This window comes from Delphinapterus leucas, chromosome 17 (genome assembly GCF_059928025.1).
Source record: "Delphinapterus leucas isolate spDelLeu-1000000601 "Yukka" chromosome 17, BTC_Dleu_Yukka2, whole genome shotgun sequence".
Lineage (NCBI taxonomy): Eukaryota > Metazoa > Chordata > Mammalia > Artiodactyla > Monodontidae > Delphinapterus > Delphinapterus leucas.
This window is the reverse complement of record NC_143145.1, coordinates 1015856-1041854: the sequence shown is the minus strand read 5'-3', so window position 1 is coordinate 1041854 and position 25999 is coordinate 1015856. Positions and strand designations below refer to the sequence as shown.

The 25999-nt window shown below is 64.4% G+C and overlaps 3 protein-coding genes across 5 annotated transcripts; 1 reads left to right on the top strand and 2 right to left on the bottom strand.

The window, feature by feature from the left end:
- Nucleotides 1-4: 4 nt before the first annotated feature.
- Nucleotides 5-14609, bottom strand: EEF1D (eukaryotic translation elongation factor 1 delta). Of its 3 annotated transcripts, XM_022555373.3 has the most exons (10): nt 13926-14356; nt 10760-10774; nt 7247-8328; nt 5244-5364; nt 4765-4836; nt 1113-1212; nt 934-1034; nt 561-779; nt 225-419; nt 5-100 (listed from the first exon to the last, which is right to left on the bottom strand). In XM_022555373.3, exons 1-10 carry the CDS (start codon nt 13947-13949, stop codon nt 62-64), a joined length of 1968 nt encoding a protein of 655 aa, XP_022411081.1. In that variant the 5' UTR covers nt 13950-14356; the 3' UTR covers nt 5-61. The 3 variants fall into 3 exon arrangements, with proteins under 3 accessions (XP_022411081.1, XP_030620061.1, XP_022411084.1); XM_030764201.2 differs by lacking the exon at nt 7247-8328 and having other exon boundaries at nt 13926-13940; XM_022555376.3 differs by lacking the exons at nt 7247-8328; nt 10760-10774; nt 13926-14356 and adding an exon at nt 14398-14609.
- Nucleotides 14610-14668: 59 nt separating this feature from the next.
- On the top strand, nt 14669-19960 carry TIGD5 (tigger transposable element derived 5). The gene has a single exon (XM_022555377.3). The coding sequence runs from the start codon at nt 14929-14931 to the stop codon at nt 16855-16857; it is 1929 nt and encodes a 642-aa protein (XP_022411085.2). The 5' UTR covers nt 14669-14928; the 3' UTR covers nt 16858-19960.
- A 126-nt stretch (nt 19961-20086) lies between these two features.
- On the bottom strand, nt 20087-25084 carry PYCR3 (pyrroline-5-carboxylate reductase 3). Its single transcript, XM_022555473.3, has 6 exons — nt 24950-25084; nt 23350-23414; nt 22715-22894; nt 22178-22390; nt 21644-21736; nt 20087-21450 (listed from the first exon to the last, which is right to left on the bottom strand). Exons 1-6 carry the CDS (start codon nt 25047-25049, stop codon nt 21268-21270), a joined length of 834 nt encoding a protein of 277 aa, XP_022411181.2. The 5' UTR covers nt 25050-25084; the 3' UTR covers nt 20087-21267.
- Between the last annotated feature and the right edge of the window lie 915 nt (nt 25085-25999).

Below are 25999 nucleotides of genomic sequence, written 5' to 3'. Positions count from 1 at the left end.
GGGCTGGAATCTCAGTCTTTATTGGCTGCAAGGCTTCACACGCTCAGGCCAGTGCCGGGGCTCAGATCTTGTTGAAAGCAGCAATGTCAACGCTCTGCACCTGTGGAGAGGGAGGCTGGTGGTCACACGGGGCCCTGTTTCCCAAAGGCCCAAGCACCCATGTGCCTGGCCAGAGGCTCATTTGGACACCCCAGGCCCCTACCCTGTGTGGGCCCCTCACTTACGTGCTCCTCGAACTTGGTGATCTCCTCTTCCAGGAGGTCCGTGCCCACCTTGTCGTCCTCCACCACACACTGGATCTGTAGCTTGTGGATGCCGTAGCCCACGGGCACCAGCTTGGAGCCCCCCCAGGTCAGCCCATCCAGCTGGATGGAGCGCACGCAGGCCTCCAGCTGGGCCATGTCCGTCTCGTCATCCCACTGGGGAGGAGAGGGGAGGAGGGCTGGGTCAGAGCCCGCTCCCGCCGTCAACACAGTCGAGTCTACTCCTGCCCTGCCCGGCGCTGATCCCTCCAGGACCACAGGGCACCGCGAGGGGAGGGTCAGAGGCGAGCCACTCACAGGCTTGACGTCCAGGAGGATGGAGGACTTGGCCACCAGGGCAGGCTTTGCAGCCTTCTTCTCGGCGTATCGCCGCAGCCTCTCCTCCCGCAGCCGGGCCGCCTCCCGGTCCTCCTCCTCGTCGCTGCCGAACAGGTCAATGTTGTCGTCCTCATCGTCCTCTGTGGCGGTGGCCACCTTCCCGGCGGGGGGCTCCACTTGGCGCATGGGAGACACGTGCTGCCACACAGGAGGGGAGACTGGGGCCCGTGCAGCCAGGACGCCAGGCCTCCAGCCCTCCACCGCTGCCTGGGCCACAGCCCACATGGGGGCCGCCCGCGGCCTCCCGCTCCTCAGCGCCAGGTGTGGGTCCCTGGCGGGGAAGGGCCCTCACCTGGGTCTGCGGAGCTGTGGCCCGGTGGGTGGGTGAGCTCTTCTCTAGCGCGCTCAGCCGGGCCTCCAGCTGGGAGACAGCCTGCTGCAGATCCTGCACCACTGCGGGGGCAAAGGGGATGCTGGTCAGGCAGCAAGTGCTGGGGTGGGGCCCCCCGCCCGTCAGGCCCAGGGCCTCACCCCCTCGCAGGCTCTGGTTCTCCACTTCCAGGCTGGCAATCCGGATGACCAGCTCACTGTGGTCTCCGCCGGGCCCGCTGGAAGCCCCGGGGCCTGAGCTCTGCAAGGCAGGGGGAGAGGAAGGGCTCATACCCTAGCCTGCTCCTTGGGGTCCCCCCCATTCACAGCCATTCTGAAGCAGAGCCCTAAGCTGGATGAGAAGCCCATCAAGCCCCACGGGGTCCGCCGGCCATGCTCCACCCAGGCAAGGGGAGAGGAAGCCCTGCAAGCCTGAGGCCACAGTGGCATCCTCAGCCCAGCACGTGACAGGAAGCAGGAGCCCAGGGTGGCCCTAACGTGGAGGCGGCGCAGAGCTGAGCCATGGCTGCCACTGCCTGGTGGGTGAGAGGAAGCAAAGGACTCAGCTCCAGGGGCAGCCAGACCCAGCAGCTCCGGAGGACCGGGCAACACAGCCTTGAGCTGGACACAGGAGGGGACAGCACTGGGGGCAGCCACCCCGCAGCAGCCAGGGCCACACGCCTGCCTGCCTTTGAAAGCTCTGGGTGACCCAGGGACCCTGGCCTGGCCACCAGCCTCCTCTGGCTCCTCCCTGACCGGGAGCCCCCGTCATCTGACCCAGGCGGCACTGCCCAGGGAGCTCAGGCCCGAGTTACACCCCAGGAGCCTGCACGCAGGCCGTTCAGCACCCCTACCCCCCACTGCAGTGGCTCCAAGGGTGGGGCTCAGTGCACCTTGCCCTTGCCAGAGGGCTGCTGGCCCCCTCCAATGTCCAGTCAAGATAAAGGCCTGGGGCCCACCCACCAAGCAGCCACAGGGAAGCCATAGGGGTGGCCTCCTCCCCTGGTCTGCACACCCCCAGGGCACTACCAAGGTGAAGGTCTCCAGAGAGGACAGGCTGACACATGCCTGGCTCCCTGCCCTGGGACCAATGGGCAGTGCTAAGCTGACACCGTCTCCTAGACCCACCAGCTCCCACTACACAGAACTCCCAGCAGAGCTGGCCAAGTGGCACTGCGTGGCTGCAGAAGGAGCACTGACCAGCCCCCAGGACCAGAGTGGGCTCTGCTCACGCCACCACCCTCCTCAGATCAACCCAAGTGTCCACCCCAACCTCCTACTCTGGCTAGTAAATGGCAGCCCCATCCACCCACAGCTGACCACCCCTGCCGAGTCTCAGCCACCACCACCTGGCACGTGACCTCCTCTCCAACCTACTTCCCACGGCTCAGCTCCCAGGACCATTCCCACTAAGAAGATCCAACGGCTTCCGTAGCACAGGGATGAAATCCAGGACCAGCTGTTCCCCACGAAGCCCCGCCAGCCCCCACCAACCTGCACTCTCAGGCCCCACCCCCTCTCAGCAGGCTTCCCCAAGGCCGTCTTTCCCGGTTGATCTGTGCCCGCTAAGCAAATGAACCAGGTCCCGGTGCCTCAAGACAGGCTGGAACCTCAAGCCTTTGCCCTGCTGTGCCTGCTGCCTGGCCCCGGGGACCTCCCGACACAGGCCCGGCACCACCACCAAGTGAGGACCAACTGTGGACGGGTCCCGAGGCTGCAGGCTCCGGGCGGGCAAGGCCCCACCTGCTGCAAGGCCAAGACAAAGTGGCAGGGGAGAGACCAGGCTGTTGGGGGCCATGGGGTCACCACCGCTCGGCCCAGAAAGCACCAGGCCACTCCACGGTGTCTAGGCCCTGGGCCCACCCTGCCCACCCGGACTGAGAAGGAAGCCAGGGCGCTCAGTGAGGCAGGCCCAGGCCACCCAGTCCAGTCTGAGCTCCCAACAGCAGGCCGCAGGCAGCCACCTGGTGGCCTCGGGGGCGGTGCCATACCAAGGTTCCGAATCCAGAAGCCTCCATCCCAGCCTCCAGCCCTGTGCCTGGCACCACGCGCAGTCCCCAGGAACCTCTGGAATCCCAGTGTCTGCTGAGCCCCACTCTACCCAAACCCAAGCATGGGGCTGGGCCATAGCACCCTTCCCGGGGCCGCCAGCAGCTGAGTGACGTTCCTCTGAAGTTCACGTGGAAGCCCCTGCCGCCAGGGCCTCAAAGTGGGAGGTTATTTGAAAATGGGGTCTTCACACTGGTAAGTAGTCACAATGACGTTATTAGGCTGGTCCTGATCCAATGACCGGTGTCCTCGTGTGGAAAAATTTGGACACAGAGAGAAAACACAGGAAGAAAACAGCCATCTACCAAAGAGAAACCGACCCCACCCACACCCTGATCCTGGACTTTGAACCTCCTGATCGTCACAAGATGAATTTCTGTTGTTTCGGTCACCTGGTCGGTGCTGCTTCATTATTACAGCAGCCTAAGCAGACCAGTCCCCGAGCCCTAACAGCTGCCCCGGTGAACTCCCTGAAGACTGGGACCCCGGAGCTGACCCCAATAGCCAGGGCCCTGAGGCCCGGTGGGGGAAGAGTTCTAACAGCCCAAGAATCTCCAGAGCCGCAGCCCCAGAGCTGCTGAGCCCCTGGCTGCAGCCTTCTGAGCACTGGAGCCCGACATGCCTGGCCTGAGTGCGAAGACCTTGCGCCACCTTGATCCCGTGGCTGCCTGGCCTGAACTTGCTCAGGCAAGCAGAGGGTGGCAGTTGGGATTTGGGGTTAATGGGCAAAAGGCAAGGCAGGAGCATGTGGGGGCCAAGTATAAAGCAGGGCCTGCTGGGCAGACAGCGGTGGCAACGCTTCCTGGGGGACACCCACCCAGGGCCGCCCAGCTGATGGCCAGGAGCCAGTATATCCGAGCCAGCTGTGGCAGGCAGGAAGTTCCCAAATATGTCCCCAACCCTGTAAAAAGATGACCTCACGTGGCCAAAGGGACTTTGCAGATGTGACGAGGTTGAGGATCTGGACGTGGGGAGGTTACCCTGGATGACCCAGGTGGGCCCAGTGTCATCGCAAAGGTCCACATAAGAGAAAAGCAGGAGAGAGAAAGAAACGTGACAGAAATAGATGTCAAAGCTCGTGACGCTGCTGGCTAGAAGCCATAGGCCGAGGAATGTGGGCAGCTTTCTGAAAGGTAGAAAAAGCGAGAAAATGGATTCTCTCCTGGAGTCTCCAGAAGGAACACAGCTCTGCTGACACTTGGCCCTCGAGGCTGGGACACCACTCTGTAGCCCAGACAATCCTCTGAGAAGGAAGGTGGAGCAGCAGGACTGCCACTCCGAGGGACACACTCCCCGGCCAGGCCAGGGACACACTGGACATGACCGTTTCCCTCTCCTGATCTCACGTGGGACCTTGAGCCCGAGCTGGGCTGCAGGGCCCCTCCTGGGCCTCAAATTCAAGATGGTGGTGACTCTATGACTTGGGACTCGGCACACCCTGTGAACCCATCTCTCCGAGGAGGGCCACGCCTAAGAGGGAAGGGAGGAAGCGCAGCACGCGCCAGCCCCTCACACTCTCGGAGCAGGGAGCGAGCAGGAAGGAAAAGGCCTCAGGCCTGGTACCACAGGAGCAGCCATGGCAAGGCGGGGAGTCCCGGGTGACCGCCAGCAAGCCCAGCAAGGACGCGAGAGGAAGGATGTCTCCTCTGGCCGTGCGGGAACACAGCGCTGCACGCCGCACCCTGACTTTGCTCCAAGGGGCGACGTCATCAGCAGCACCGGGGGAAGCGCTGAGCACGCCGTTTGCCACGAGGGCGGTACTCACCCCGGCCAGGGACTTCTGGATGTTTTCTCTGGCTCTCGCGATGTCACGGAGGATCACGCTGGCGCCGTTCTCCTGCAGATGGTGCAGAAAGAACAACGCTTTCATTTAAAAAAAAAAAAAAAAAAAAATTAAAAAGGCAGTCTCCTGTGGAGAGAGCAGGAAAGCCCTGCACAAAACAAAAGCTCACGGGCCTGAGGACAGAAGAGGATGGAGTCCTGTGGCCCTGACGACAGGGCCTGAGGCGCACGTGGCCTGCAAGCCCAGCCGGGCCACGTGTCGCAGGTCCTGATGGGCACCTAGAGACGCTGGGAGCGCCCTGCCCACATCTGACACGAGAGCAGCTCCAGCTCCTCGGGAGCCAGCCAGCCGCCCTCCGAAGACCCAACCCCAGCACCTGCAGCAGGGCCACCTGGGCCCAACGTGCGTGTCCTGCTGTGCTGGCACAGACACCCCGAGACCCCACGCGCAGCAGCCCCTACCTGGCGTGAGGAGCCGGCCACGGGCCCGTTCATCTGCTCGTAGAATTTCCTTTCTGCATCGTCATATTTGAACTTGTCAAACCAGATCTTCTCGTGCACTAGAAAGTTTGTGGCCATTTTCCTGTTGAGAGGGGAGGAGAGACTAAGACAGCCTGGCCAGGAGGAGGGGGCACCTCCTCGCAGACCCCAGGGCTGGCTTGCACAAGCGCCCCTTCCAACAGCCTGGACCCCGAGGGTACAGGGCAGGCCGTCCCGGTCCTTGGGTAACAAGGGCTCCAGGGCCCAGGGCAGAGCACCAGAGGTTCTCAGCACGGACCACAGCGAGCCTGCAAGCCCCTCCCCCACACCACGTGGGCTTCCTTCAGTGCTAAGGCGGGTGGTCCCCAGGCCAGTCCCCAAGACCAGTGGATCTCAAAGCATGGCCAGGAACCTCTGGGGGTCCCCAAGGTCCTCCCCTTTCCAATCACACAACTGTTCAAGGCTGGATTTGTCGGACAATATACACCAACAGATAACGCACAAGCAGGTGTAAGAATCCAGCTGCCTCCTATTAAGCCAGACACAAGACTTGCAAAAATGTAAAACAAGGCCACTTAGTTCACTGACCTTTTTTGTTACAGAGAAGTTATTTCTTGCATAAACGTCATTAACGTGTAACAAGCTTGTTATTATTTTTCAACAAATAAGTGCTTCTGCATTTAATTACTAATATAGGAAAAACTAATAAACAAAACAAAAGCTCTCTTAGCATCACAAGACCAGCAAGTTTGAGAACTGCTGCTCTAGACCAGGGCCTGGCAAACGCCGGCCTGTGAGCCAGATCCCGCCACTGTCCGTTTTTGCAAATCGCTGTATTGGCACGTCTGCAGCCTGCTGCTTTCCCACCACTCGGCAAGGCGGGGGAGCTGCCACGGACCTGGGCCCAGAGCCCGAATTCTCACAGACGACAAAGTCTGCTGACTCAGAACCGCCCTGTCCCTCACCAAGTACAACAGAAAAGGACCCAACCTCACCAATTCTCTTTGCTGAGGATCCCAGGCCATCACTGGACCTCACCAAGTGTACCCCCGTGACAAAGGAGGTTGAGCCCTGTGACTCTCTTCCACCCCAGCTCGAAGAGGCATCACTGAACAGTTTCAGTTCCACGCCACCCCGCACGCACACGTACTGCCTGATGGGGAACGCCCCCCTCCCCCCGGCAGTGGGCCCCACACCCTGCCCCTCGCACCAAGGCCAGGATCCCGTCAAAGCAGCACATCCAACCCCACCGAGGAGCCGAGGGGCTCCTGCCGGGAGTCTGGGGTCCAGGGAGGCCCCTCCATGCCCCCTCTGGCCCGGCCTGCGGCCCAGGGCCTCTCCCCACTGGGGGGCCCCCAGTCTGCCCTGAGTCCAACGGTCTCTGCCCTCCTGCCTGAGCCCAGTGGGCTAAGGGATCCCTTCCATGGCCAGGCTCTGGCCTCCAGCGACCAGTTGGCACTGCATAAACCGCTCTGGGGGCCAGACCCCTGGGTCCACAGGCTGAAGGCAAGTTGGCCTCATCCAGTGGGTGTCTTCCAGACTCAGGCCGCTGGACCGGCCGCGTGCTAGAGCACCTGAGACGCCCACCTCACCTCAGGTGGTTCTGAACAAGGAGACGAGGGAGACAGCAGGATGGGTCGGCAAGCGGCCCAGTGGGGCTTGGGGGCCAGGAGCCTTCATCGCTCCCCTGTCCCATGAGTCAGGGGAGAAGCTAGAAGTTGCCTGGCCAAAGGGGAAACCCTGCGCAAGACAGATTCAGGCCCACGTGGACCCCTTCCCTCCACCAACTTGGTGGGGGTGACCCCAGAGGCTGCAATGCCCCAGGGGCAGATAGCTATCCCTGCCCGACCCGAGCCAGCTTCCAACTCAGCCGGTCCAGGAGTCTTGGGAGGAGCCCCGCCAGGGTGGGGGCAGGGAAGGGAGCACGCCGGCCACCCAGCCCGGCCCGGGGAAGCCCAGGCACCCGCCCGGCACGTTTTCCCTACTTGGGTCTCAGGCTGGACATGGAAGGGCCAGACCAGGCGCTGGGTCGGTGAGCCAGGGACGGAGCTTCAAGGCGCCAGGCCATGCGCAGGGCCTCGGCGGCGTGGTGGCGGTACTCCGCGCGGTCGTAGGCCGGCTTGCTGAGCCAGGGGGCCTCGGCATCCTTGTGCAGGAAGTACCGGTAGGGCAGGGCAGAGGAGGCCTCCCCGTCCCCCCGCCGCGGCCCGAGCCGCCGGCTTCCCATGGCGCTGCGGCCCCGCCGGTCTCTGCGGCCGCGCCGGGCGCCCTCAGCCTGACCGGCTCGCTCCTGCAAGCACACCTTCCCAGGGGGGTGGCCGTCAAACAGGGCCTCATAGAAGACCCTCTCGGCCGCGTCGTAGCGGGGCTTCTCCAGCCACACTTCCCGCACCAGTGCCTGCAGGCTGCCCAGTGGGGGCTGGCCGTTGGCTGGCGGGCTGGGCTGGCGGATGAGGTGCAGGTCGGGGGCGGCCGCCCACTGGCCCGTGTCGGGAGCCCCCTGCCCGCCGCTCCCCTCCGCAGCCAGCAGCAAGGCCTGAGACCACTCCACGAACGCCCGCTCAGCCTGGTCAAAGGAAGACTTGTTGACCCAGACGCCCCAGGTCACGTGGTGGCAGGCCACCTGGCTTCCGAGGGCGCAGAGGGCCCCAGGGGCCAGGGCGGGAGGCCGGGCTGCCTGGGCGGCCGCATCTGCCAGCCTCTGGCGGTATGAGCTCTCCGCCTGGTCGAAAAGCGGCTTGTCCAGCCAGACGTGGTCGGCTGAGAGGCCCACGAGGGCCAGGTCCCCCTGGCTGAGCCAGCCCCTCGGGGAGCGCTTCCTCGGCTTCTGCAACGGCTTCTTCCCATTGTGGCTCTTCCCGGGCTCGCTGCTGCCGTTGCCGTTGGGGGCGCCCGCCTCCTCGGCCTCATCCTCCCGGCCCGGCCCGTTCACTGCCAGTGCCTCGGCTGGGAGCTGCTGGGCGGCGGCTCTCATGGCCTCTTGCTCGTAGAAGCGCCGCTCGGCTTCCCCGTACTTCTGCTTGTCTTCCCAGACCGTCTCCAGGGCACAGGAGGCCTTCCCGCTCATCTTCCATGCAGCGTTAAAAAGCAAGCACAAAGGGCAGTTGCAACACCGCGGGCCGTGGGCAGACGGCACCCCCGCCCCTCCCTGCTCGGCCGCCCGGATGGGGTGCCCCGGGGCAGCATGCACGGGGAGCTGGGGAAGCAGTAAACACGCACGAGCACGTAATGCGTGGTGTGTTTGCACGTGTGTATCCTCCTAACCGCAAAACTTGCCTTTTCTCATCCAACATGCACCCAGGCTCTCCAAGGGGGCCCAGAGAACACTTTCCAAACCTCTTTGGCTACAGAAACCTCTTTGGTGAACCCCAAGAACAGCGGCCAAATACACACAGGATGCGCTCAGCTAATTCAACTTTTACGTCAACAGCAAATGAGTTTCAGAACAAGTGTGTCCCGTGAAACATTAGAGACTCACTTATTCTGAAAAGTTAACCGCTGTTCATCTGAAACTTTAACTGGACGTCCTGTGTTTTTGCTAAGCCTGGCCACCTCCCTGAGGCACTCGGGCTTCTGTTTTATAGAAATGCACTTGGTGGTCTCAGAGGACGGCCCCGCTCCTGGCACATTCTGCCTGATCTGAGTCCCCCACCTGCACGGCCACACCGCCATCCTGAGCAGTGCATGTTCCAAAGGAAGCTAGAAGATCTTAGCCAAGGGGCACCTGGGAACAGAGGGTGGAGCACCCACCCCTGCGAGGCCACATCAGGGGAGATGCCAGGGAGTGAGTGTCTAAAAGGGAAGGAAGCCAGTGGCTCTGGCAGTTAAGAATCAGGTTCCTTGGTCAGCGGCCGATGCCTCCTGACCAGGAGACAATCAACTCACACCCGTGGGTGCACCTAAACTAAAGGAACCACGTGGGAACCTCCGAGTCCTGTCCTAGGACGCGAGATCCTCCCTGCACTCCAGCGCCTTTTGGTGTAAGGGGCTCCACACACCTGCCACTGTGGCTACTGGATAAGCCTCTGTCCAGAAGCCTGAGCTCAGAGTAGCCCTCGTCACCTGCTGCCCCCGTGCAAGGCTGCTGGGCCACAGGGTGTGCGCAAACAGCCACGAGGCGATGGCCTCGGCCCTGCCGCTGGCACAGGGCCCCCCATTCTGCTCCCGGGCATGGTGCCCCGTAAAGGCTAGCCCCATTGCTGGGCAGCCCAGAATGCTACAGCAGACCCTATTCAGCAGAACCAAGGGGCCTGGGCCACCGCAGCCTCCGGCTAGAAGCAGCTCAAGCCCAGAAAGCCCTGGAGGCCAGTCTGCTCTTAGGGTGCACCTAGGGGTCCCCGAGCTCACACCTGGCTGGCCTGTTCTAGAGGACGGCCTTGACTAGCACAGGGACTCCTCCCCTGAGACCCTACTCTGGACCCTGTGCCCGCCCAGAAGCAGAAGCACCAGGCCGACTGCCTGGGGCTATGCAGCTTGCTCTCAGGATGGCCCCAGTGTCTCCTGCTGCTGCGAGGTCACCTGGTGAAGCCTAAGCGAGGGCAGACCTGCTGGGCCCTCACCCAGGGAGGAGGCCCCCCGAGGGGGCAGACTTTCACCCCGGGACAGCAAACCCTTCCTGCCACTCACCGCAGGGTCTACAGCCCCCCGACCAAAACCAAAACCCAATTCCAATCACCCCGGGACGTGTGGGCCAAGTCCCGACCGATCTGGGACTTCAGGGAGACTCCCCTTTGTGCTGAGGGGCTCGCAGGGGTCTCTCACAGCACCCGATGCAGGGGCGGAGGCCCAGGCTCAGAAAGGTCCCTGGCCACCCCCTCGAGCCTCCCTCCCCGGGGCCAGCAGCACTTACCAAGGCCAGGCTGGCTGCAGAGGCAGTGCTGGGGGGCGGGAGCCCATGCCCAGGAGGCGGGGCACTGTGACATCATTCACTGTAACCGAGGGCTGCAGGCCCGCCAGGCTGGGCTTGTCTGCCCTCTGGCCTCTCTGGCGGACCCTCACCAAAGGAGCGCAGCGCGGGTCAGGGCTGGTCTGGCCCCTTCAGCCCTGCCCACCAGGCTGACCCCCCAGTGCGGAAGCCCTACGTGAACCTAGTGGCCTAAACGCCGTCCTCGGCTCCTGACATCAAACCAGGCTCTGCTCAGAGCTCTGAGGGTCACAGTTCGGGGGAGGGGAGGCCCCATCTCAAGATGCCCGTGAGCAAGGGACAGGGCCTGAGACCAGGGGCTGGCTGGGGCGGCGGCACCCTGCCCTGCCCAGAGGTGTGGAAGGTGCACGCCAGTCCTGACCTGCTCACGGGGTGCCCACCCTACTGCCGGGGCAGGAACTGGCTCAGCCCAGGAAGGTGCTGAGGCCACACCCAACAGGTCCAGACAAGGAAACCGAGGCCGGCAGCCTGGCCCCAGAGGTGTCAGGACTCGCCGGGCATGGTGAGGGCTGGGCTGGGGGTCCCCTGGCTCAGGTGAAGGGGACACAGGAGCCTGGGATGGGCGAGTACTTACTTTCACTTTGATCTCCTAGGACAGCATGAAGAGAAAGCAGCAGAGTTAGAGGCAGTCAGACAGGGCGGCCCGAGCAGGCTGGGGGGCCTTCTCAGAAGCTGCTCGGTGAGGCGGCGTGGAGGCGAGTTTGCTGGGGAACAAAGGCGAGCACCGGAGCCAAGACCCACCACCAAAATCCCAGGGGGCGGCCGCTGCTCCTTCATCACGCGAAATGCACAGATGCTGGGGTTCCTGTCAGCCGGAGCCAGGCAGCCCTGGGAGGCCCCATCCGAGCTCCTCGCTGAGCTGAGCCAACCTGGGGAGGTGGGCCAGCACCTCGAGTACCCCGCTGCCCACGTGGATCAGTGCTGGGTGGGCTCTCCCCAGCCCCGCACCGCCACTGGGTCCAGACCGCTGGACCAGGTGTAGGACGACAAGGACCTGGCTGAAGGTCTTGGCAGCCACCCAGCCCCCGTGCCCACGCCGGACAGGCCTCTCCCTCAGCAGGGCCACTATGGGGGCGAGAGGCCAGGTGGGCAGGGTGTGCCGTCCCCGCAGGCCAGCACCGAAGGGTGCACAAGAGGACAGACGGGGTGCCCGGCCCTGAATCCACAAGAGGTGGCACCAAGGGGCTGAGGACCCAGTCAGCCCTGCCACCTAGGCCCCTGGCCTCCCCTGTCTACCCCACACCACGGCCAGCGCGCCAGCATCAAGTCACCCCAGGACAGGGTGCACGAGGTGTCCTGCGAGGCAAACAGAGAGGCTAGCAGGCAGGAGACAGGCGTGCACGGAGGTCCCAGGCAGGCTCTCCGCAGACACCCACCATAGGGGCTTCGTGTGGCAAGGCTCTGGCGGGAGGAGGACTCCCCAGAGACAGCACACAGGAGCGCTGTCACCTGGGGAGTTGACCACAGACAGCTGAGGGCTGCCTGGTAAAGCCAGTGCCAGGATGGGGCCAAGAGCACCCCCAGGGCTGCTGGAGGATGAGGCCCCAGGACAGCTGGCACAGCCCCCGACGTCAGAGGCAGGGGCCCACCTCTCCCAGTAGAAGAACCACTCTGAGTCTGAACACTTTCCCACGAGGATGCCACCAGGGAAGCACAGAACTCTCGGCTAGGGGCCGGGCGTCCTACAGGAGCAGTTGGGCCTCCACCGCCCCCCCCTGCCCCCCGCAACACTGGAGCACACAGGGAGCAGAGCCAGGATGCAGAGGAAGCGGTCCCACCCTGTACTCCTCACCTGCAGGGCCAAGAGCAAGCCGCCTGCCACTAAGGACCAGCCCTGGGGCATAAAGCATGTCAAGACCACTCCCATAAGAGGGGGCACTGAGGCGTGGGAGGCCCTGGAGGGATCACGGCCCACCCAGCCACCAGGATCTGGGGCGAAGGCAGCGGGCAGCTCTTCCTCTGCAACTCCCCCAGGCCAGCGCCAGGGCGAATCAGCACTCCTGGCTGTGCTGAGGGACTCTGGGGGCTGCGGAGTCCTTCTCAGCCTCTGCCCAGCTGGGAGGGCAGTTCTTGCAGTGCCAGTACAGGGAACCTGGCAGCACTCCCTGACCAGGATACTCCTGGCTGGAGGATCCTGAAGGTGAGGACATGGCCTGGCAGAGCCGTGCCCACCAATCTGCCAAGAGGTCCCCGTGAGGCTGGGTGAATGGGGAAGGTTTCTGGGAGGGGTGAGGGTTGCCCCCTCCCCCAGCTCCATCCTCCACACCTCGTTCTCATCCTCCAAACAGTCTCAGGTAACCAGGTGCCCATGTGACCCCATCGCAGTCACACACAGGCAGGGGCTCCCAGGTCATCCACCCAGAGGTCACAGCTCTCTGACCCCCTTCCACAGGAAGTGGGAATCGGTGTGCGGTGTGGGGAGATGGGGCCCCTGGCTGGCGCGGCCTGGACCAGTGCTGCACAACAGAGCTTCCACGCGTGCAGTGTCCAAGAGAACGCGGCGAGCACTCAGCACGCTTCAGCCGATGAGAACAAGCCAGTAGTGGGGCAGCTGCACGAGAGTGCTGCCCTCTGATTTTCTTTAGAGGCGAACTCCACAGCCCCCAATTCCTACTCAGAAGCTTCCCCACCTCTGACTCCTGGACAGTCCAGCCCCACTCAAAAATGCCAACCTGTCCTGCTGGCGTGGAGGGGGCCCCTGCCAGCTGCATGACATTTGTGCTACAATGCCATGGCCGTTGGTTCTATTTCTATCCCAGTCTGTGGTGCCCTGGTCTATCTACCCTGACTGCCAGGTGCCTGTGCCCCCTTCCCTAGGGCGGCTCCAGCACTGCACGCGCCTCCTCAACCATTCTGGGTACACTTGACACCTCACACAGCTGGGAGACGGGAGTGGGGTAAACTGAGGCTCCGGGTCGGTGAGGTGAGAATCTGGGACTCCGTGTCTCATTCTGACGCCTGTCCTTCACACAAATGTCACACTGCCCCCCACTTCAAATTCACACGTGCCATCTTCAAATAGGGACACAGGGCCAGGGCTCATGCCAGCATTTCCTGCCTGCAGCCCTTGAAAAGCTGACACCAGAGCACGACGCACTGGGGACGTTCTTTGTGGCCGCCTATTTAGGATCACCTTCAAGAAACCTTCCTTCACAAAAACACTGGTCAAGCGTGTTTGCCCCCCAGGCTCCTCTAGGGGAAGGCACAGCAGTGGCGCTCCAAGGTGAGGAGATGGAGAGCTGCAGGGCACCCCGGCACTGGCACAGGGCCCAGGCCTGACTGCCCCGCAGAGGCGGCACAGGGCACCTGCTCCTCGGAGTCTGTGTGCCAAGCTTTCTCAGGGAACCCCTACGTCTGGAGCTGAGCACGGCGGTGGGGCTCAACCCACTTATGGTTGAGGGCTCCCTAGGAGCTAGGGGTGTCAGAGCTGCTTCTGAGGCAAGACCGGGTCCTTCCCCGACCCAGGCCAGGCCTACTCCCTCACCAGTTACTTGCCAGGGTCAATCTGCTCTCGCGACAAGCAGGGACCACCCCAAAGTCCAGCCACACAAACAGCTCTCTTGCTCCAGGGTGGCCCTTCACTCTGAAAACCCTGTCATGCTGGTCCCCGCCCCATGCCACCCCCCTGGCTCCAGGACAAGGCTTTCCCTTCTTCGTTCCACTGAAAGTGCCCACTTTTCAGGAAGGTATCCTCCTCCCCTTCAGAGAGTGGCTTCGACATCGCCTCCTGCCCGGATCACCTTATCCAAATCCAGATCCTCCATCCCTCTCAGAGAACGCTGTATTTCAGTCACCCAGCAATCACATCCTTATTCTTCCCCGAGTTCATGAGCTCTCCAGGTTCCACGAAGACTGGGTCCGTGCCTGTCCCTCAAGCCCAGAACCGACATGAAGTAGGTGCTCCACAAACGTCGACAAAGAAACGGGGGGACTACAGGCCCAGGTCACAGGTGGGCAGACATCCTTGTCACCCACCGGGGCGGAGGCCAGCGCGGCCCCGACATTCCCGCAGCCGCCCTCCCGCCGGGGCGCAGGGGTCCGGCCGGCACGTGGCCCGCGGGCTCCGCCCCTCTGCGCGGCCGCGAGCCCGCACCCGGCCCCGCGCCCCGGAGCCGGCCTGCCGGCGGCTCTCCAACCAAGTCCCTGCCGGCGCAGCGCGGGCCGTCCCTTCCCCGGGCCCCAGGGCCTGGCGGCGCAACCCTAGGTACTCACACGCCAGCCAAGGACGCGGCGACCAACGTTGAGGGCTCGGCGGCGCGCGACGGCAAAGAAAAGGGAGGGCCGCGCTGGCCGCGCACGGGAAGTGAAGCAACGGGCTCTACCACGCGCCGGGACGCGGGGGACGCGGCCCGCGCGCACGGCCCGCTGCGCTGCCTGGGCCTTCCGCGCGACTTTCCCCGCGGGTGGACAGAAGACAGTGGGAGACCCCCGCGGGGCTCGCCCTTTCCCGGAGGAGCTGGAGCAACCCGCCGGGCACAGGGCCGCCGGCTCCCGCCCCCCTCCGCTGCAGCTCCGGTGGACTCGGCGGGCCCGGGCGGAGCAGACCGGCCGGCACGTGCCGGGTGACGTGCAGCGCGGGGGTGGGGCCGCGCGGGGCCAACGCGCCTGCGCGCGCCGAGCGGGCGAGACAAAGGGGAGGGCCCGGCCGGTCCCGCCCCCAGCGCCCGCCCAGCGCGGCCGGCCGGGCGGGCGTATGGCCCCGGTTCCCGCGCCCCCGCTGCCGCCGCAGCCGCAGCAGCAACCATGTACCCCGCGGGACTCCCGGCCGGCCCGGCCCCGCGCCGCGGCCGCCGCCCCCCGCCCGGGCGCCCCGCGCAGTCGCCGCGGCCCCCCGCGCCCGCCCCGGTCGCCGCCGCGCGGCCGCCGCCCCCCGCGCCCGGGCCGCGGCCCCGCGTGGCTGTGAAGATGGCCTTCCGCAAGGCCTACTCCATCAAGGACAAGCTGCAGGCCATCGAGCGCGTCAAGGGCGGCGAGCGGCAGGCCAGCGTGTGCCGCGACTTCGGCGTGCCCGGCGGCACGCTGCGCGGCTGGCTCAAGGACGAGCCCAAGCTGCGCTGGTTCCTGGAGCAGCTGGGCGGCGAGGTGGGCACGCAGCGCAAGAAGATGCGGCTAGCCAACGAGGAGGAGATCGACCGCGCCGTCTACTCGTGGTTCCTGGCGCTGCGCCAGCACGGCGTGCCGCTGTCGGGGCCGCTCATCCAAGCGCAGGCCGAGGCCTTCGCGCGCCAGATCTACGGGCCCGAGTGCACCTTCAAGGCCAGCCACGGCTGGTTCTGGCGCTGGCAGAAGCGCCACGGCATCTCCAGCCAGCGCATCTACGGCGAGGCCGAGCCCCCAGCCGCCGGCCCCGCGCCCGGCCTGCCGGTCAAGCAGGAGCCCGCGCAGTTCACCCGCACCGGCCCCCTGCCCGACCGCGCCCTGAATTCCCCTGCCCCCGCCGAGGGCGGCTACGGCGACGAGCAGATCTACAACGCCAACGTCACCGGTCTCTACTGGAAGCTGCTTCCGGAGCAGGCCGCGCCCCTGGGCGCGGGGGGCTGTGGCCGTCGCTGGCGGGGCGACCGGGTGACGGTGCTGCTGGCCGCCAACCTGACCGGCAGCCACAAGCTGAAGCCGCTGGTCATCGGGCAGTTGCCGGACCCGCCCAGCCTGCGCCACCACAACCAGGACAAGTTCCCCGCCTCCTACCGCTACAGCCCCGACGCCTGGCTCAGCCGCCCGCTGCTGCGCGGCTGGTTCTTCGAGGAGTTCGTCCCGGGCGTCAGGCGCTACCTGCGCCGCAGCTGCCTGCAGCAGAAGGCTGTGCTGCTGGTCGCCCACCCGCCCTGCCCCAGCCCTGCGGCCAGGATGCCCACGCTGGAGGAGAGCGAGGAGACCCCCAGGAGGTGCCGGCCTGAGCCCCTGGGCCCTCCGGAGGAGCTGCAGACCCCCGACGGGGCGGTGCGGGTGCTGTTCCTGTCCAAGGGCAGCAGCCGGGCGCACATCCCGGCCCCACTGGAGCAGGGGGTGGTGGCCGCCTTCAAGCAGCTGTACAAGCGGGAGCTGCTGCGGCTGGCCGTGTCCTGCGCCGGGGGGTCCCCGCTGGACTTCATGCGCAGCTTCATGCTCAAGGACATGCTCTACCTGGCCGGCCTCTCCTGGGACCTGGTGCAGGCAGGCAGCATCGAGCGCTGCTGGCTGCTGGGCTTGCGGGCTGCCTTTGAGCCCCGGCCGGCGGAGGAGTGCGCTGGGCAGCCAGCCGGCCAGGCCGAGGAGGCCGCGGAGCGCAGCACGGTGCTTAGCGACCTCACGCACCTGGCAGCCCTGGCCTGCAAGCGGCTGGCGCCCGAGGAGGTGGCCGAGTGGCTGCACCTGGACGATGACGGGGGGCTGCCCGACGGCTGCAGAGAGGACCCAGGCCCCAGCCGGCCTCCCGTGCTGGTCCCTGGGGCCCCTCCGCCCCCAGCCAGCCTGCCCTCTGTCGCGGCGGGAGGAGAGGAGGAGGAGGAGGCCGCCGTGCCCTCCGCTGGGGAGGCCGTGCGGGGCCTGGAGACAGCTCTGCGATGGTTGGAGAGCCGGGACCCCCGGGAGGTAGGGCCGCTGAAGCTGGTGCAGCTTCGCTCACTGATCAGCATGGCCCGGAGGCTGGGGGGCATCGGGCCCTCTCCTGCAGTCCCTGATGATGGGGTGTGACCAGGCCAGTCCGAGCAGCCCCCAGTGGCCTTTCTCCTGCGGCACTTGGAGGGGATACACACAGCCTCCCCATCTCTCCTCCCCTCCCCTGGGGTGGCCCCCCCCCCCCACTCGGGGTTGCAGGGATCCCAGCCCAGCCTGGCTCAGAGGAGCTCTGTTGGTGAAGGGCCGTCCCCTCCACTGGTGCCCGCGTTTCATGTGGGGACAGAACAGAGGCCGCGGGCGCCTGCTTCCCCTCCCTGGGCAGGCGCGCACGTGGGGTCTGCGGTCTTAGCCAGGTGCCCTCTCGTGCAGGCCTGGCACACACACCACAGCACTTATCAGAGAGCAGGTGGCTGTGCTCCCACCCTGGCCCCTGTGGGGCTGAGGCCTCCAGCCATGTTCCTGTCCACACCGCCCAGCACTTGTACCGGACGAGGGCCCGGCGCTCCCATCCCTCCCGACCACAGCCATGCGGTCGGTCGTCTCAATGGGAAGCACACCACTCGTTTTGTTTTTAGCGCGTTAAGTCTGTCTTTAACAGATACGCTTCAGGGACCCGGGGTGGAGGGCTCTGTGGGCTGGAAGGGAGGATGGTGCCCGGCACGCGGGGCCTCCCAAGGTTCTGGGTGCAGCGAGGGCTGTAGGTTTCTGTTCCACTCGGATTTTTAACTTTCCTTAAGAAAACATTCTGAACAGCTCTCTTGTTCCGTGGGGTTGGCGAGCACTAGACCTGGGCCCTGGTGACAGACCAGTGGCTGGGCCAGCCACAGGCCACTTTGTCCAGCCCCAGAGCCCAGAGCCATCCCGTTTCCCCGGAGCAGCCCTGTGGCACTGACGGCCATGCCAGGACAACCCTCAGTGCCTTAGCTCCCCTCCAAGGCTCCCCTGCCCAGCCTGCCCTCAGGTTTCTCTCCCACGCCTGGCACTGCCCAAGGCGTGGCTGAGGAGCTGCTTCCCATGGCCCCATCAACTAGGCTCCTAGATGGCACAGTTTGTAAGGAGAAGGCAAGGGCTCTGTAACTGTCCAGCTCTAGATTCAGGATCCTGCTGGTGGCCTGAGGCCGAGAGATACCCACCCAGGCCTCCCAGAGGCTGCCCTGCAGAGATACCCAGAGCTCTTGTGAGGGGCAGTGGGGCTGGATTTGAGGTGCTGCCTGCCTCAGCGCTCTGCCCTCATCCTCACCTGCCCCATCCTCCTGGTGGTCTGAGACTGCAGAGGCCACAGACAGGTGCTGTGTTTGTGGGACGGGAGGGCTGTGCACGGCGGTAGGACGGCTGGGCGCCCCCAGAGCAAGGACGTAAACTGTTCCTTGGAACCACCCCCAGTCAAAAAAAATGAACAAACCCCCCCAGAAAAACCACATATGTATATGTCAAATCTGAAAGCTGAGGGACAGTATGTAGGATTTGGGAACAAGAGAAGGGAGGCTTGGCTAGCCAGGCCCAGGCAGCAGCCTCCAGCCGCAACTGCTGGGGCCCACCTGGCACCTCCACTTCCATCTGTGTCAAGCCTGCACACCTGCAGGAGCCTCTGGCGGTCTACGCTGGCCCTGGGCCTAACCAAGCAGCTGCACGCGGCTTCAGGATGTCTTGCATGTCACACCACCTGCCTCTCCAGCTGGTGGCGACCTGGGGACCCAGGCCGGGAGCTCCTGGTCACGATGGCCAGCCTGCTGGTCCTCTGCCCTGCCCGCCTATAGGGGCCTGTGGAGAGACAGACCTCAGAGCCCAGGTGGGCACCGGGCGAGGGTGGCCTCTGGTAGCATCATGGGCCCTGCCCCTCTTGCCAGGTTTCCTGCCTCAGCCTTTAATCCTCTTGTACCCCGGAGCCTGGGCAGGGGGACTGCAGTTGGTATTGAGAACCGGCTATCAGGACAGGACCTCCCACCTCCTCTCATGTGGCGCCAGCCTCGTCCCCTCTGGAGAACCAAGGCTGCACCCCAGGAGGTGGCTCTGCACGGTCTCCAAGGCCCTGGATGGGCAGCGCGGAAATGAGGCACAGCGCGGGCTGGCCTGGGGCCTTGAAGAGTTAGGGGGCCCGGCAAGGGTGGGTCTGGGAGCCGCTTCGCTTTGCTGGGCTGGGGACTACCTCACCCAAGGGCCTCCGAAGGTGTCCTCTCTACAATGGGGGCACTGGTGCCACCGGGCCCTGCACATGAAGAGGGTGGCTCTGGCCCCAAACGCAGCCCCAGCAATGATCCTTGTGACCCTGGGCCCCATCGCAGCTCTGGCACGAGGTCACCCACCTCCCTGGGCTCACCTCACTGTGAACCACAGGGCAGAGGCTTCCTGTGGGAGACGCCAGCTTTTCTCTGCAGAATGGGTGAAGTGGCCTCACTGCCGATACCTGCTGGGCCCAGGGCATCTAAGCCGCTCCCTGGTTTGTGCTAAGGAGGGTAAGGCGGTTGATGGCACAGAGGGAGGGGTCTTAGTTGCTGCCTGAATTCCTTCAACAGCCCTACCTGCAGAGTGCTGGGCACCATGCTGGAGACTGGGTTTCTTGCCCTCAAGGATTACACGTCTCTTGTGAGGGTGTGGGACCCCTGTGGCCTGGGAGGTGCTCAGGGACACAGCCACCATGCTCTCCCCATCCTGTTCACAGCCCTCTGACAAATCCTCAAGGCGGTGAAGATCACTGATTCCAAAAAGCAGCCCCTGGTCAGTCACTGTCAGGGCTGGCCCCGTGGGCTTGGTGGTAGGCACAGCAGGAAAGCACTGCAGGTGGAAAGGTGAGCTTGTGGCTTCTGCTGAAGCCAGCCCAGCTGGGGGGTTGGGAGGGCAAGACCAGGCTGCAGCATCAGAGGGAACCCGTGTGAGGCCAAGCTTGCCCGAGGGGCCTCACGCTTGGGAATGAGCCCCCAGGTGACAGCTGGACCGAAGCTGGAGCGCTGGAGCACTGGAGCGCGGGGTGAGAGGAAGGGGGCGCCCTCCAGCAGGGGCTCGGGCCTCCTGGGACCCCCAGCCTACTAGCCCAAGAGCCCCGGGGGCAAGGGTGCTAAAGTGGGCTGTGGGTGCTTGCCCTGTCGAGGGACCCTTTCACAGCCAACCTCACTGACAGCAGAGGTCACCGGCCAGATAGGCCCAGCACGCTTTATAATAAAGGCTGGATGTGCCAACGTCACATGATCCCTGTTCTAGTCTTATTTTTGTAACTGTCTAGTGCTTGGATCCAGAACACCTGATTTGAAAAAGTGGGGAGGGTACAGAAAAGGGACAACATTGATGAAAAAAGTTCACATCCACCAGCTTCTGAGAAAAGTAATTTTAGCTTCGCAGTATAAGGTGAAGAGACTTGGCCGGCCAGTGACTGGGCTGCAACCCTGCCCGCCCCTGCCCCAAGCTGCTGTTCTTGGGTCACGCCCTCTTCAACTGGCATTTCCTGTCACGGGCCATCACCAGCTGGGCTCACCGGGCACCTCACATTCAGGAGGTGACCGCCTAAGGGCAGGGCTGGGCAGAGGTGCATCTTCCACTCCCCAAGCCGAACCCTGCCTGGTCCTCAGGGATTCTGTTGGAAGATACATGGCAGGGACCCATGGACGTACAGCTGAGGGTGAGGTTGGAGTGCTGGGCGGGGGCAGGGGGAGCCTACCCTTGCAGAGCTCTCGGGTGATGGGAAACCCTGTCCCCAGACCACCTACACCCACAGCTCCGAGTCTGAGCCCAGTATCCTGGGCCTTGGCTGAGACGTGCTTCCAGGCACTTGGAATTTGGTTTTACCAGCCTCCAGTTCAATATTGGTTGCTCCATGCTATAGGACAGCCGCAGTTCAAAAGTGAAAGAAAAGGTGCCGAAATGGACTCAGGCTGAGCCTTCTAGCAGGTGGAAGGGCCAGGGTCAGACGCACAGTTGCTGGCTGAGGGCCAGCCGCCCATGAAGGCTGGAGTGGTGGGGGGCTCAGGGCTGTGCGGGCAGTGAGGGGCAGGCTGCCGTGTAAGCCCTGTTCACAGCCAGGGGATCACTTTGCCGCGAGCCTCACAGCTGGCGGGTGGAAGGAAGGGGCTCCAGCACTAGGGCCCGTGTGGGGTGGGGAGGCCCCTGTGAGCCTTGGGCTGCAGGTAGTCTGCCCCGCACCCAGAGGCCCCTCGTCCTTGCTTAGGGCCCTAAGTTGCTGGCTTTCCTGGCCTGTTGGTCCTTTCACAGACATGCTAAGAACCAAATCCTGCAGTCAGAGGCCAGGCCGTGGGACCCTCCAGGACTCTTGACCCAGGGAAGGGTCATCAGGACCAGCTCCACCTGCCGCTGGCCGCGAGCTCAGGGTCTGGAGAGGGGCCCACAGCCCGCTGTGATCCCCGCTGGCCAGGACCTGTTCTCCACCCAGCCTCCCACACCTCAAGCAGCTCCCCCACTGGCCTGCAGGCTGGAGAGAACCCGAGTCCTCGGGAAGGGGCTGGGGGGTGGCCACGGCCTGCACCCGGTGCCTGCGCCCTACTTCCTGCTGAGTTCCCGGGCCCGGCAGGTGGCAGCCTCCACGGCGCTCATGGCCGCCGCCCGCAGCCCGCCCTGCTCCAGCGCGTGGAGCCCATAGATAGTGGTGCCGCCGGGCGTGCACACGTCAGTCCGCAGCTGAGCCGGGTGCTGCCCCTTCTGCAGAAGCATCTTGGCCGTGCCCTGGGGAAAGTGGCATTGGGGTGACTCGGGGGAGGCCAGCAGCCCCTCCTCGGCTCAGCCCCACCCCCACCCCCGCCGCCCCGTCTCAGCCCAGGCTGCTCAGGCCTCCCGTCTCCCTTTCCACAGCTCCCAGGAGGCGTGCTGCCCCCTCCCCTTCCACACACTCCCCCAGGACTGGGCAGCAGGGTCTCACCAGCAGGGTCTGGGCGGCAATGCGGTGGGCCAGGCCACTGGGCATGCCCATCTTGATGGCTCCTTCGGCCAAGGCCTCCGAGAAGGCGCACACCTGTAGCAGCGGGGGGCGGGGACAAAGCCAGCACTCCCTTGGACACAGAACCCAGCCTGGAAAAGGCTGGGGACCCTCAGGAACAAGGTCCTGCACACCAGCCACCAGAGCCGAGGCCAGAGCCCAGGGGTCTGCCAAGGGGCCGGCCTCAAAGGCCCAGGAAGGCACAGATAACAGGGGGTGGGCGGCGCACACGGGGAGCTGCGGACCCAGCCGGGGAGCCATGGGGCCAGGGGCTGTCGGGGGTGCTCCACAAGGCCTCAAAGGCCCAGGAAGGCACAGATACGGGGTGGGCGGCGCACACGGGGAGCTGCGGACCCAGCTGGGGAGCCATGGGGCCAGGGGCTGTCGGGGGGTGGGGCTCCACAAGGCCCCACTTTGCCGAGGGAGGGCCGGCCTGTGAGGGCAGGGGTTGGGGTGCGGGGACCAGACGACACTCACAAAGGCCACACCGCTGCCGCTGAGGCCAGTGTGGACGTCCACCTGGGCCTCGGGCACCTCCTCGCACTGCCCGCAGGCCTCCAGCAGGGTCCGCAGGAGCCTGGCCTCGCCGCTCCCAGCATGGCGGCCCCGTGCCATCACCATGGCCCCCTCCTGGACCACGCAGGGCAGGTTGGGCGAGACCCGCAGCACTCGCGCCATCGGGGGCAGCAGCTGGCGGGAGAGAGGCTGCGATCAGGGCGGCTGTGGGATCCGGCTGCCGGGCAGGCACACGCCGGGCCAGAGCAGGCTCCCTGCTACTTCCCGGGCGTGGCGCCCTAACCCCAGGTGGGAGGAGCCCTAACCCCAGCCCCTTAGCCACCTGGCCGCCTGTGCAGGCCGGCTGAGAGGCTGTCTGCCCCCCAACCCACCCATCCTGGTTTCTGGAAGGGCTGGACCCAGGCTGCAGCCGGTCTGGGATGGCAGGGGTGGGAGGCCAGCAGAGCCCACCCTGGGGTCAGAGCCTCAGCCCCCACTGCACCCCGACAGGCCACTCACCTCCTCCAGGGTGCTCAGGGAGACCCCAGCAGCCACAGACACCAAGATGTGCTCAGCGGTGACCACACGAGCCACCTCCGCCAGGACAGTCGGCAGGATGTGGGGCTTGGTGGCAAAGAAGACGAGGGAGCAGCTCTGCAGCACCTCCCGGTTGGAGTGGGTGGTCTGGCAGCCCAGGGCCTGCAGCAGGGTTGCCGGGACCAGGCCCACGTCAGCGGGCATCCTCCCAGACCACGGCCCTCCCTGCCGGAGCCCACCCTGCAATCCCACGGGCCCCCCATTGCAAATGGCCCTAAACCTAATGCCCATCATGCGCCCAGACCACCCGTTCTCGCTCAGGATTCAACCTCAGATGGCCCTGGTGTCAGCACCTCCTCGAGCCCTCTGATCCCAGTGAGTGCCCGTGACATTCCTGCCCGTCCAGCATGCACACGCACACGCACACACACACCCCTTTACCCCACCCGGGCCCTCCACAACCTTGACTTTCCTTCTGGCCTTTGACCTCCCCTTCCCCAGCCCAGCCCAGCCCGTCTCAAAACTTTAGCTAAGTAAGCAGCACTTCCCTGGCCCCAAGGAGCCAAGAGCCATCTGAGCCCTGGGAAGCCTCCACTCAGAGGAGCTGCCCGGCTCACCCGGAAGCGGCAGAGGTTCCTGTCCGTCGGCGCGCTGGCCAGCACGTGCTGAGCTTCCACTTTTCCTGGAAGGAAAGGCAAAGGCGGGTAGGGGGTGTCAGTGAGGATGTGGCGCGGGGAGAAGCCAGCCTGGCAGGCCCCTTACAGCAGGTCTCTGAGGCTCAGCCACACCTGGGCCACGCTGAGCCTCTCCAAGAAGCCAGGTGCTTGGCGGGGCCGCTCCACTCGGCTGGGACCAGGCAGCCAGCTTCACGTGATTCTACTCAGCAGCCATCGCTGCCCACCTGCTGCTGCTGCGTCCAGACGCCCCGCCGGACACAGGGGCCGGGAGCTTGCCTTGTCTCGTGAGGACACAGATCCCAGGGATCCCTGCCTCCGGGAACAGTGAGGCTGGGGAGGGGGCATGGTGGGTAGGGAGGCTGGGGTGGGGGATGAGCTTCCTCCGGAGGGGGGTGCATCTGTACGGGGACATCCAAGCAGAGGCTCAGTGCCCGTTTGGTAGAAATCCTCTACAGATCAGATTTCTGTAAGGTCTAGCAGGAAGGCAGAAGTGCACCCCACGGCCTGAAGAGACGGTGGCAGCACTGTGAGACTCCGTGCAGCAGGGGAGGCAGGTGATACTGCAGGTTTTACAGGTAAAACACCTGAGACTTGCAGTCAACTGTTTTCTGATGATCTGACCTTGACATATGGCTGAAGGCAGAAAGCCAGTCCGTATCTACATATAAAGGTTTCTGAATACTGTGGAGCATGATTAGGACAGCACCTCCATCCCTGCTGTAAGTGCCGCTCGACCGAGGACGACTTTGGCCCCCCTCCCCGGGACATTGACAGTGTCTGGAGACATTTTGGCTGTCACAACTGGGGGTGTCACTGACATCTAGTGGGGAGAAGCCAGGCAAGGGGCTAAACAGCCTACAATGTGAAGAATGGAGAATGATGTGGCCCCAAATGTGCACAGTGCCGGACACCAGGGGTGCAGCCGGCGAACAAACAGAAAGAAGAGTCGGAGGCTCACAGCGGTCAGGCAGCTCGACCGAGGCACGAGGTTAGGAAGTCGGCAGGAGATCCCGCGCTCTAAGCTAGGGCTGTCCAAGAGAAGTATCGCTCGAGCCACACACGTAACTTTACATTTTCTAGTAGTCTTATTAAACAAGTAGGAAGAAACGGGTGAATTGAAGTACATCTTATTTAACTCAAGGTAGCCAAAATGTTACCCTTCCAACACCTAATCAATATTAAAAGTTACTAAGATACGTCATTTTTTGTTTGGATGATAAATCTTCCAAATTCGACGTGTATTTTATTCTGTGCACTCAGCACATCTCAACTCGGACGTGGGGACGGCCGGCGCTGAGCCTCTCCACCACGTCCCCTCCAGCCGCGCTCCCAGAGGAAGCAGACCGGAGGCACAGGGTCCGCGTGCCGCCCTGGCCCGCGCCCGCCGGCCAGCCCCACCCTGGGGCCCCTGCGCGGAGGGCCCCGTGCTGCCCGGGGCTCCGCGGGGCAGGTGAGCAACGGAGAGGTAAGCCCGTCCCTCCCACACAGGCCGGTGTCGGACGCCCGCTAGCCCGCGGGCCCGGGACCCCACGCGCCCCACCTGCTTGGATGAGGCCCTGCGCGATGGCCTCCGCCATGCGGCCGGCGCCCACGAAGCCCACGCGCCTCGGGCCAGGCTCCGCCACAACCACCGCCGCCATCTCGCCACCGCCCCGCGCCGCGCCCCGCCCCGCCCGCGCCCTCAGCGCCGCCAATGGGCTACACCGCCCAGCACCTGCCCTCGTCCATTGGCTGCCGAGACCTCACGCTCCGCCCCCTCCCGCGGGCTCCACGCTCTATCGGTCGCTACCAATTGGGCTCACCCCTTCGCAGCTCATTGGCCGGAGAGATCTAGGGCGAGGAGGGGTGGGCCGCGGCGCGGGGCGCCGGGCGGGCGGCCAGAATACTGTATTGGCTTCTGTCCCGATGTGTGAAATTTCCCAAAGGGCAACTTGAGCTGGTCATTTAAAGGCGAAGGGCAGGAAAGGGTGGGGGCTCCTCTGGTCTTGTCCCAGAGGTGGGTGCCTCAGGCCTCTTGGAGCCTGCCAGTGGACTTGGGTGTGGAGGACAGGGTTGCCTGGTCAGGGCTTGTGGTCAGCTCTTCCCCAAGCCGCAGTGGGTCTGGGTGACAGCATAAAATTGGCACAGCCAGTGAAACGTGGGAGCAGGGGTCTGCTTTTCTGTTAAAGGAGGTCCTCAGGCCAGCCTGGATTCTGGTTTCTGAGGGCCTCTCAGGGAGCTGCAGGGGAGACCTTCATGAGGCCTAGGTCCCCAGCGGAGACCTGGCCCCTCTTGCTGGTTCTGTGGGAGATGGAGTGCTTCGCCAGGGCCAGGGCCCACCTTAGAGACTGAGAGGGGGAGGGTGGGTGTGGGTGTGGGCTGTGCTTGTAATTTTTGATTGACATGGGAAAAACAAGGTTGAAGAACTAAGATTGCAGTTTTTAAGACTGAATTTTAAAGATGTTATTTTCTTTAAACTCTACTTTGACACGTTCAAAGCTCTTCAACAATAAGATCCCTTCATTCCTTCAACGCTGCCCCTTCAGCGTGGGGGCCCTGCTCTGGGCTGGGAACGAAGGGCACACAGCAGTGGAGTGCACAAACCCCCACC